General features: G+C 38.6%; 1 protein-coding gene across 1 annotated transcript in view; it reads left to right on the forward strand.

Annotated features, from left to right (window-relative positions):
* tmem266 (transmembrane protein 266) overlaps window positions 1–12,531 on the forward strand; it is a 50,773-nt gene that overhangs the window by 12,089 nt on the left and 26,153 nt on the right. Inside the window, exon 3 of the mRNA XM_047347768.1 lies at window positions 2,425–2,613. Coding sequence (XP_047203724.1) covers window positions 2,425–2,613 — 189 coding nt within the window. The remainder of the gene's footprint in view (window positions 1–2,424; window positions 2,614–12,531) is intronic.

Genomic DNA, 12,531 nt, shown 5'->3' on the forward strand with positions numbered 1-12,531 from the left:
AGAAGCAAATATTTCTGATTTGCCATGTTGAGAATGTTCCTTCCCATGTGGGTCTGCTCAGCAATCATCTTCTAACCAGTTGTTTCCCAACTGCTTCACCTCTATCACAGATGTTGCAGAATTCACCAACCCTTTTGGCTTTTGTTCTCTATGTCTTGTAATCAATGCCTTCCTCCACTGATAAGTACTCCAGTTATTGATGTCCCCATGCTGGCTGCTCTGGGACTGCAGCCAAGCAATGTGTGTCTCCTGTTCCAGGGTGACTTATCCTTGTCCGCCATTGGCTGAGCCACTCAGACTGCAGTCCTCTCCATGTACTCAAGTTCACTGGAAGACAAAATAATACCTTGCTGGGTTCTGCTAAATCTAACTTACTTCACAGAGAAGATAAAGCAACAAAAATCCTGCAATGCCATTTCTTTGTTTTTGTCACCTATCTTTGTTTATGTACCGTGTCTATATTGTTGTTGGTGTCATTTGTGAGCATTTGATTTTTAAAGGAGGTTGCACTTTGTAACAAGACCCTAAAATTTCAAGTGGTTAGGTTTATCAGGTTGACCTTTTGTCTTTATAGCTATCAGTTATATAAAGTTTTAAATTAAATTGTTTAGACTCCTGTTTATTGCACTTCATTTTAAATAGTGCATGCTTAAAGAGAGGAACGATATAGAATTAAAGGTTTTCCTGCATCAGGACAGGGTAAATGAATTTTGCCTTGATGCCTCCATGTCTTTTATTTTTTATACGCCATGCCTTCGTCAGACTGTTGCAGATCTGCCTTGAGATAGCCTTATGTAATTAATGCTCCAGCATAATCTTCCTACACATTTAACACTGCAGAAAATATTATTTGATCCCCAGCTAAGGCAAGCTGCCACACATGTTTTTGGACACGTCTAAAAATGATGCAGTATGAGCAGCACAGCTATCACACACCATGAATAATGCATGTGTGTGCCACTCTTTAGCATTAACAGAAATATCTGAGCAGTGATTCAATAATTAACTTTACTTAATCTCATGCAATACTAACTAAACTCTGTCTGTGCTAAAGTAGATTCACTAAACTCGGTATTCCTGATGCTTTAAACAGAAAGTAAAACTGACATCCTGACCTACTTTCTGATTAATTTAACCAGTAATTATCTGATCACCTGGGGACACTCATCAAGTTTTAAATTTCCAAGCCCAGATGATCAGTTGATCCTTAAGCATAAACAGCAAAGACTGTTGCATCCCTGCAGCAGAACACTGTAAATTCCACACCCTTGATTCCAAAGCACATGTACTATTCAAACTGTGAGTGCACTAAAAAAGGAATACGGTACACTTATTTAACAAACATGACAGAACATAATAATCTACATAAGCTGCCTAATTCCTTCAAGTTTGGAGCAGCATGAAATGAGTTTTCAATATTCTAGCAAACATGGCAAGATAGGAAACCATGTGAAAGCAGCTTAAGGATCAACTGACGATCTGTGGATGAAAGCTTGGTGCTCATGGATACCCACGAGTTGTCAATAATAATTCGCTAGATTAATGCGAAAGTAGGTTGAGCTCCTTTTGTTTGAAGCCCTTTCATTAGCAAAGTGTACTATGAGATAAAGAAATGTTATTATTGGGTCTTTACTGCAGTATTTGAGGACCACTTGCATGAATTTTATAACAGTAGCCATATGCAGTATATGTGTCAGAGATGGAGACCTGAGTTTGAGACTCAACCATGTAATACAAGCTATCTCAGAGTTGTGTCACAATAATGTCAAAAAATCTTTCGACATCTCCAAGGTAGACTGACTTAGCCTGAAATCACCTTGTTTACATTACGGTATCAGATGTGTAGTAGGGCCAATGTTTGAGCATCATTTACCTAAGGCAGAGTATCTTCCTAAGCCACTGAAGAAACACACAGCAGGCACGAAATAGTGTGGTGTGGATATTAAACTTTCAGGATGAATGAAACCCGCCTATTGCAAATGACATAAACCCTACATTGACCATTGTCTAAAAAAAATACATCAAATGGTTGCACAGCACTGGCGCAGCGGTAGCCCATGTATGGAGAGCCTTCAGTCCTTGGCACGGCTGTCCCCTGGTTCGAGTTCCGGCCAGAGCGACATGTGCTGCATATCTTTATCATTGTTTATCTGGTTCATGTTAGGTGTTTTTCCTAATGTATTTTTCAAGAATTTGCATTTGGCTAGTTTTTTTATTCAGTTTTATTTATATAGCACCAATTCACAACACATGTTGTCTCAAGGCACTTCACAACAGTCAGGTACATACATTCCAATTAATCCTAACCACTGAACAGTGCAGTCGGAGTTAGCTTTGCTAGTCTGCATTAACAGCATTTATCCAGTCATAGTAAATAGAGAAGTACACCCCCATATTTATTGTGGTCTATCTTCTGTGTCACAGAGCTCCTCTCCAGGGTGGAGCCTCAGATCTGGAGGTCATCTCCCAGCAGGTGGAGGAGGACAACCAGTGCGTGGCTCCGGTGCAGCTGGTCAGCTTCGCCTACAGAGACCTGCCTTTGGCGGCCTTGGACATATCGCTCGCTGGATCCCAGCTCATCTCTAACCCGGATGAGGAAGACAACAGAGAGGGGTAGGATCCAAGTGTATTTTGTAGTGAAGCCAAATATTGTGTGCAAAATGTTAAAGCTGAAACATTAGTTTCACCATTGTTATATTGAGGAATTAATTCTTTAAGGAAATGTAAAAGATCCTGAAACTACACAGAGTCTGTTCACCCTATGAAGCATTTAATATCAATTTTAAATATAATAAAAAATGTAAGTACAGCTAATAAACAATAAAAACTAATGAAAAAACTTTAGAGAATCTGTAAATTCAAAGAAAATATTGAATGTCTGGCAATTAATAAATTCAAATACTCACCACATTTATACACACTTAGGTTGGCTACAATGACATATAGGTGTATCACATCAGGTGCCCATGATGAGAGTATTGTAGCAGTTTGAGTTTGGTAAGGGGTTCAAAGACTTTTGAAATATATTTTCAAATGTACAGAAAATAGTCCATAAGTAAATGACCTTCAAAACAACGGCCATCTGTAAAAATATTAAAGCTAAAGCAGAACTGGACCCAGCAATATGACAGTGACTGACAACATACTCGTAAAATCCACCAAGGCTGAGACAAAGGCCAGATCCTGATCTCATTGCGTTACTGTGTTGTGACTTGAAATACGCTGTACATGCAAGAAACATCTCACAGCTGAATGAAAGGAGTGGGGCAAACGTTCCTCAGATCAATGTTAGAGACTGGTAGATGGCTTTAAGAAACTCTTCATTAAAATGATTTTAACACTAGCTATTGGGTGTAGAAACACATTTTTGTTTGTATTGTTTGTTTAATGTGTAAGAACAGGTTCATATTCAGTTTTTTACCTGTAATTAAATCCCTTTCTCTTCTAGAGAATAAGAAAACAAACATTAGACATAAATGTTAATATTTTGTAATAAAAACCTAAATATTCAATGGAGTGTCCTAATTTTTTTCCCATGACTGAAATATTAAAAAGCTGGAAACAAGTTAGTCATAATTAATTTGGTATACTTAAAAAACTAGAAGTGTCATTACGTATTGATTAATGTTCTGGGTATTTGTTCATTTGAAGATATCAGAGATATTGTGTCTGAGCCACCATGTCTGCTCTTTGTGTCAAAGCGCTGCATTCCTAATTATGGGAGAATTGCAATTACTGCAATCTATTATCTACCTTGCCAGTGAAAAGCTCTGCTATCTTTCTCTCCTTTACTTATATTTGCATTTTGTAATTATACCTGCCATGTTGAATCATTCCTCCTTTTTATAATCAAGTCTGTAAGATGACGATAACTGAAAATAAATTAGTGTAAAATGCATTAGTGTCACCATGTTAAATGGGCATTTTCTGCACTGATGTGTTCTTTGTAGTTCAATGACACAGCAATTTCTCTCCTCCACACAGGTTTGTGTTCACAATGTCGATAACCAGCAGAAAACAAAAGGTGTTGTTAGCATCACAGCTTTCCTGAAATGTCAAAGCCTTGTGGTGTTGCTCTCTCTGTCCATAAGGCCTTCTTGTTCTGGGCTTGTGTTGTTTTGTTCTCGCCATAATACCATGCTGCAGTCCCATCGTTCTATGGGACAGGATACACCCCTCCCTGAGCACCCCTGTAAGCTGGTGTCTGTGACTTTCCAGTCAAAAAGCATGACTCACAGCCCTCCTGGCATGCTGTGATGTTGGCATCCATGCAGAAAAGTAGACAAACAGCATAAACTTAATTAAAGCATCCGGCATCTCGCCGTCAAGGCCCCTGATGCATGAACACAGTCAGCTGATGGCCGACTGGACTCTGCCTGTTTGGCCCAGTTGAAGCTGGAGGCTCAGTGGGATGGAGGGAATGGACAGATGGGTCCCGTCCCAAGCATCCACTCTCAGTCTCCTTCTTATTCCCCACATTGTCTTGCTCACATAATGAATAGAAAACACAAATTTATAGCAGAACGAAGGGAATAATCCGACAGCCTCACAAAAGCCCAGTGGGCGCTTTGGTGTAGCACCATGTGAAATGTTTGGCCTCTGGGATTTGGGGGTATGCAATGGAAATATCATGCAGTGACGTCTCTTGACGTAATTTAATCCACAATGCATACATTCTATACATAAAGGTCGAAGAGCTTACAAAACTATTCAGACACATTTAAAGTCTTCATGTTACCACTTCACATTACAACTAACTTCATCATATTTTATTGGATTTTTATGTTATGGACCAATACAAAGTGACATGTAATTGTACAGTGGATGCAGTTTTTTGAAAATATTTTACAAATAAACTCTGAAGAGGGGAGTAGTAACTTGTAACATTTATTTGAGCAACTTTGGCAAGTTAGTTTTACTGCACCATTCTTACTTCTACTTGAGTCATTATTTTGAAGTGATGCTACTCTTGAGTACTATTTCTGGCTACTCTACCCACCTAAAATTATTTCACTCAGGAAAACAAGTTTTGACTTACCAGACACAGACACAAACTCAGTTTGTCAAAGTCAGGCTTCTTTTTTGTACACAAGCTTCTTGTTCTAATGTTGTTTTCTATCTGCTGAGCATGCTGTGATATTTGGAGGTCAAGTAAATATACAGCAAACTCTATATACTGTCAATGGACGTACCTTGCACCTTTCTAACATATATACATTACTTTAAGTATTGAGTTCAAAAGCTTTATGTTGTGAAAAAGTATCATTTGGAAATTGTATTTTGTTTTGTTTTTTTGGCTCAAATTCATTTTGTCATGTTGTTACTTTTTACTCTGGTCTTCTATTACTGTTTAAAATACCAGAATTTGTGTGTAGTTTTATATTTGTAGATTACATATTATTTTCCACAAAATAAATCAAAAGTTGTATTCACAGTTATTAAGCACTTGTGTACCTGTTTTACCAAACACTTTTTTACTCTTACTTGAGAAATGTTTTGGATTGCTACTTTTACTTGAGTACAATTTGTATTGAAGTAGGGCTGCTTTTGAGTACAATGTTTCGCTCTACCCACGTTTGGAAATATCTGGCTTGTCTTTGTATTAAATGTCCTGAGTCAATACTTTGTAGTTCCATCTGGGGTTGCAATTCCAGTTGCAAGTTGGGGGTTGTCTCTTCAAGCTTTGCACATCCAGAGACTAAATGTTGTTGCCCTTAGCTTCATTTTATGATTATAGTTTGAATTGTGCATCAAAACATTGTCTGATTTAAATAATCTTTAATCATTTATTTTCAATAGTGCATTTGTAGAGAACTGAGAACTGGTCCAATTTTCTTTCCCCCTGCTTTCACTAGATGAACTCCCTGCCTTTGCCCTCCCAAATCTTTAAAATATGAATTGTAAAAATGACTCCATAAATCAAGCGTACATGGTAGGGCTGTCTTCCTGAAAAAAAATATTAGCACACAAAATCATGATAAAACCAAGAGCAATTTTTTGCAACAGGACATAACACAAATCTTATGTTCTTTTGTGGGTTCTAAAATGATTTAAATTTTACCTCAGGTGAGCAAAAACATAAAGAAATTAAAAATAAAATTCCACATTGTCAGAAATTAAGCAAAATTGAAAAAGTTATGAGTGGATTAACTTAGTACACAGGATTCAGTTCAACAGGATTTAAGAGTGAAAGAAGCAGCCAGGTGCCGCTAATGAAAGGCGCTTTATTAACTGAGTGTGAGCACTAGGGCTGTGCAAATATAAATGTGTGCAAACCCCGAAGAACTGAGCTGAATTGAACTGAAGTGAATGGTGGTCTAAAATCCCTCCACAATGTGAGACAACAATAAAATAAGCTTTTGGATCATGGGGTGAACTGAGTTTTCCACGCACACCAACTCACAACTTCTTTGTGTTACAATAAGTCATTGAACTTCTGTAAGGAAATTCCTGATTTTCAGGTCACTGGCATTCCAAGACGCGCTTGTCATCGCAGTTTCATGCTCTCATTTATCATTCAGACTAACCACCGGATACCTTTGTGACTAAGCAAGGTGAAATTCCAGGAATGATACAATGACGGAATGTGTTGTATGCATGATATAAATCTGTCAATTCTCTGTTTTATTTTTGGTGCAAACAGTAGAGTTATGTGCTGCATTTACTCAGAGTTTCCGTTTTTGGTGATGTAAAATAATTATGGTCACATTCCATTATTGCAATTTACTTCCTCACATTACTGTGTTCTAGATGTGACAGCCTACCTAAATCATGGGCAAGACCACCTTTTTTCAGTTTGACTTTTCACAATCTTTTCTCTCCTAACGTTGTCTAGTTTATAATCATTTCTGGCAAACGTAAAGGAAATTGTTTTATGCAGCAGTCAGAGAATTCAGGAGGACCCCTCCATTTGTAAATGGACAATGTTTCATTGGGTTTAAATTATTTTGGTTCATTTATTTGTAGAAAAAGAGCCAAGGAAACCACACTATTATCTGTACATTTAGCCTATCAAAGCAGTGTCTTATGGATCTTTTAAAAGGAGACATGTGTGTTATGTTGTGAATAAGGCAAAGATAAAGTGGATGAAAATAACATATTATGGCGGATTTGAATTCTGAACATCCTAAATGATAACCTTATCTCACTCTTGAGTTTTGCATTGTGTTTCCAGCTGCAATTTAATCTATAGAAAATTCAGGCTGGCGCAAATTTCTTTGGACACGTCTAAACAACTTTGTGGCATGTGCACCACGACTCTAAGATGCCATATAAACCACACATATGCACCACTGCAAAGGAATTTCACCAAGTGTTACTCAGATGTTGTAGCAAGTTCCACATTATTTAATTAACATTACTTAACATCCCATTAATAACATCACTTAATTTTATGATATGCTATGCAGATGCTCTGTCTGCAATTATGAAGAATTACTCTCTTCATGCTGAAAACTTTGAGCGACTTGCTTTCAGATTGATTCTGTTAGCAATTATTTGACCACTTTGGGGCACTCATAGATTATAAAGAGCCTTGAGGTGGAAAAAAAAGTAATGAAATGAGGAGCTGAACTTACAGCAAAAGCAACTTACCTTTTACTAACACAGCAGAAAACTGCTAATTTGTCAACATTCATCCCAATATGCACACACTACACAAAACGGGTGCATTATAAGTGATAATTGATAAACATGACCGGCCCTGATGCTTTACAAAATATGCCACATTTCTCCACATTTGGATCCATGTAAAGTGTGGGCATACATGACAAGATAAGAAACAGCATCACTGTGGCTTAAGGATTTTATGATTTTAAAATTGATGACTGCTGGGTAGAAGAGTACAAATTAGGTTAATGTAATTTACCCAAGTAAAGCTGAGTTCATGAGTAGGTGTGAAGCGGGGCAGCAGTGCAAGGAGTACTCCATTACAACCTACAGAGCTGCTGTTACTCTCTGGCTCAATAATGCAGGAATTATTTATGTAAGCAGACATTGTTGCAGGACGTGGGCACAACTGAGGCAGCTTTTGGATGGTGCTGTCTTTGTAGGAATGTTGCCAAACCATCCACTAGTGTTCTTTTCCCTTTCTTTCATTTTTCATTAAGGTCTGCTTGGTTGGATAAAACTGATGGGTCTTGCCTAAATTCTAGCTTTAATGACCTAATTTTAAATAATATACTTTCTAATGTTTATATAACTATCATAATGATAAAAATGAAATTTCTCACATTTGCATGACAGTGTTTTGGATGCTTTTTAATTCACCAACTTTGCAGCAATCCACTAATGGATTGCTCATAAAAAAAAAAAAAGAAGAAACTCTAATTATGCAGTGACCTTTGTGTGCACTACACCTGATGACCGCCTTGCGTATGTCAACAATTGACAGAAACTGTTCCTTTCTACCAACACCAATTTTAGAAGACTCTATCCCATATACGAGATAAAATTAAGCAAGGTGATGAGTAAAAGCAAAAGCTTGCTCCCCAGATAAGCCTGCTGTCCACATTAGATGCAACATATGCCACTGATCTCCAGGGTCCAGACTTAGAGGTGTGAGATGACAGATGGTTCACAGGGGTCAACCTGCCGCTTTGACTGGAAAAGAGAAAAAGGGGATGGAGCAGCAGAAACTTATCTTCCTCAGTCTAATTGGTTTGGATAAAACTAAAAATGGTGCAAGACAAATATCGTAGTTGCAGCCTATAAATGGCGGACATGTTGCATTCTGATAACCATGTAAGCTAACCTCACAGTGTTCCACAATATTTATGAAAATAGTTACGTTTTCTTTTCAATTTTGGCAACTACTCATGGTGCCTTGCAAAGATTTTCCTACTCCCCAGACCTTTTATTTAATAATACATTTTAGCCAAAATCCTTTATCCCCATGGTAACACATGGTGGCGGTAGTATCATGGTTTTGGGGATGGTTTCCTTTAGAGTGCAGTTCTTCTAGTTCTTCAGACTTGACTCGTAGTGGGAAGGAATGATGATAAATACACTGCAGTCTTGGAGGAAACCCCAAGTACAAAATACTTGGTTCACCTTCGAGCAAGACAGTGACCCCAGAGTCCTTTTAATTCCAAAGAAACATTTCTTTTCTTGATGCCGTGATGTAAAATAAATTTCACCATTAGAATATAAAGTATGTCTTATAACATTTCAGAAATATTATTGCGAAAGTTAAATAATCAAAATTTTAAAACATAAACAAATCTTTTACAAGGGAAGAAAGATATTTTGTAAAATGAGGCAGGCTAAATTAGTCTTTCCCATATTTGTGGAAAGTGGCAAAAAATACAGGGGTTGGACAATGAAACTGAAACACCTGTCATTTTAGTGTGGGAGGTTTCATGGCTAAATTGGACCAGCCTGGTAGCCAGTCTTCATTGATTGCACATTGCACCAGTAAGAGCAGAGTGTGAAGGTTCAATTAGCAGGGTAAGAGCACAGTTTTGCTCAAAATATTGAAATGCACACAACATTATGGGTGACATACCAGAGTTCAAAAGAGGACAAATTGTTGGTGCACGTCTTGCTGGCGCATCTGTGACCAAGACAGCAAGTCTTTGTGATGCATCAAGAGCCACGGTATCCAGGGTAATGTCAGCATACCACCAAGAAGGACGAACCACATCCAACAGGATTAACTGTGGACGCAAGAGGAAGCTGTCTGAAAGGGATGTTGGGTGCTAACCCGGATTGTATCCAAAAAACATAAAACCACGGCTGCCCAAATCACGGCAGAATTAAATGTGCACCTCAACTCTCCTGTTTCCACCAGAACTGTCCGTCGGGAGCTCCACAGGGTCAATATACACGGCCGGGCTGCTATAGTCAAACCTTTGGTCACTCATGCCAATGCCAAACGTCGGTTTCAATGGTGCAAAGAGTGCAAATCTTGGTCTGTGGACAATGTGAAACATGTATTGTACTCTGATGAGTCCACCTTTACTGTTTTCCCCACATCCGGGAGAGTTACAGTGTGGAGAAGCCCCAAAGAAGCGTACCATCCAGACTGTTGCATGCCCAGTGTGAAGCATGGGGGTGGATCAGTGATGGTTTGGGCTGCCATATCTTGGCATTCCCTTGGCCCAATACTTGTGCTAGATGGGCGCGTCACTGCCAAGGACTACCGAACCATTCTTGAGGACCATGTGCATCCAATGGTTCAAACATTGTATTCTGAAGGCAGTGCTGTGTATCAGGATGATAATGCACCAATATACACAGCAAGACTGGTGAAAGATTGGTTTGATGAACATGAAAGTGAAGTTGAACATCTCCCATGGCCTGCACAGTCACCAGATCTAAATATTATTGAGCCACTTTGGGGTGTTTTGGAGGAGCGAGTCAGGAAACGTTTTCCTCCACCAGTATCACGTAGTGACCTGGCCACTATCCTGCAAGAAGAATGGCTTAAAATCCCTCTGACCACTGTGCAGGACTTGTATATGTCATTCCCAAGACGAATTGATGCTGTATTGGCCGCAAAAGAAGGCCCTACACTATACTAATAAATTATTGTGGTCTAAAATCAGGTGTTTCAGTTTCATTGTCCAACCTCTGTATGTAGCCCACTAAAAACAAATAAAAGCACATTGTTTGCAGCTAAATTACTTAAAATTTATTTTAAAATAAGCCTTTACTTGACTTTTCTACTGTAGACATCTTATGCAGATAAAAACATATGGAAGATCTGCTATATCACACCCCACTTTATAACGAAGAACATTGCCATAGTGGATGCGCTGAAAGGCCACATCTGGATCTAGGGATGCAGGTTGCAGACCTGCCTTAAAACAAAGCATGATCATGCGTTGGAATGGACCAATTAAAGTCAAAATCTAAACCCAACTGAGAATCAGCAAAAATACTTGAAAATTGCTTCACTTGCCCTCTATTTTTAGGATGACTGAACTCTAACTTTGTTAAAAATTTTGAAAACTGTATATTCTTTCCCTTCCATTTCACAATTACATGCTACTTTGTGCTGGTCTATCATGTAAAAGCTCAATTAAAACACATTGAAGTTGGGAAAGTTCAAGAGATCTGAAAAATTGTGCATGGCACTTCACCAACAACACATCAGATCAGGGTTAAGAATGCTGAAAGTTAAAGATGTAATGATTGTTCAACACAACAATGAGGAACCTTGCCAGAATCTGTGCTGAACTGTGACAGCAGCAGCATTTCTAGAGGTTTTAGAAGTAGATCCCCATTGTACCTGTTGTGTGTTTAATGAATGTCTAAAAAGTCTCTTTTTCAAACAAGCATGGGAAAATGCTTCTTCATCCAATTGTCACTCCTGCTTGGCACTGTGCGGGACACAATAAATCGCTGGTTTTGATGGTCTGTTAATGTTCATGGACATGCAAACTGTGAGACTGGTAGTGGGAAAAAAAAATGTATGAAGGACAACTTGTCTGCTCCCTGCGTGGAATGCCATTTGTCTTCATTTGTTTCGTATCTGTGGCCTGTTTCTCTTGTAAAGGCAGGTGTAGAGTTTCGCGCTCTAGGTTGTACGCTGTTCTAAGATGCAAGATTTAAATGATCACACCTGATTGTAATTAGAAATCAGTCACTGCTACCGTTTTCTTAAATGGGATTAGATGGATGATGGGCACCATGCTGGAACCTAAACTTGTTTTATTGGCACCTGCAATCAATCAGCCTCGTCCTTCTGCTGTGATAATTTACAGTGAATGTTTAATTCCCCTGGACATGCAGAAGATTTATTGCAACAAGAAATTCAATCTGCAAACCCTTCAATTGATCACTGTGATAACTTCATTCATCACGCTTTATCCCCAGCTGGATTTCCTGCTGGGTGTATTTGCTTATCTTGGCTGTGACAGCACAATGTTGTTCAGCTCTGGTTACACAGAAAAGGAATCAGTCTGTTGTTAAGTTTAAAAGCATCCAGATTTCCAAGTAGGTGAGGCAAGGGCCCCAACGTACGTGTTCCTTTCTTAAGGAGGAGTGTTCATGTGTAGACAGATTGATAGAGAATCAAAATGCCTCCTCAAGTATTGAAAGTAAGGGAAGGAAACAGACTGCTCAAACAGCCTGAACGTAAGAAAGCATTGCAACCTGTGTTGTTCCGCAGCCTGTAGGCTCTCGGTTGTGGCCCATTGTTCTCTGCCCCAGCCTGCTGAGTTCAGCAGATTGGTGAAAATGGTTGAAGTTTATACTCAATGAATCACAGGAGTTCATAGAGGACTGAAAGAACACAGAAAATCTGAGTCAAGAAGGATCCTTTTTGAAATGTTGCTGGCTACTCAGTTAAAGACTGTCCATCTGATCACAAGTTGTTCATATATTTAAGGAAAATGGTAAAGCACCTAATTAGAATTTAGGCTCTCAGAATAATCAAATAAGTTCAAAATACTTCAGCTGTAAAGAAGTATTTACCCCCTTACATATTTCCTCTTTTCTGCTTTTGTTTTTTGTCACACTTGCATGTTTTGGATTATCTCACAAACTTTGACACTGGAAATCATGAGTAAATATAAAAAACTGTTT

This window comes from Girardinichthys multiradiatus, chromosome 2, assembly GCF_021462225.1.
Source record: "Girardinichthys multiradiatus isolate DD_20200921_A chromosome 2, DD_fGirMul_XY1, whole genome shotgun sequence".
Classification (NCBI taxonomy): Eukaryota; Metazoa; Chordata; class Actinopteri; order Cyprinodontiformes; family Goodeidae; genus Girardinichthys; species Girardinichthys multiradiatus.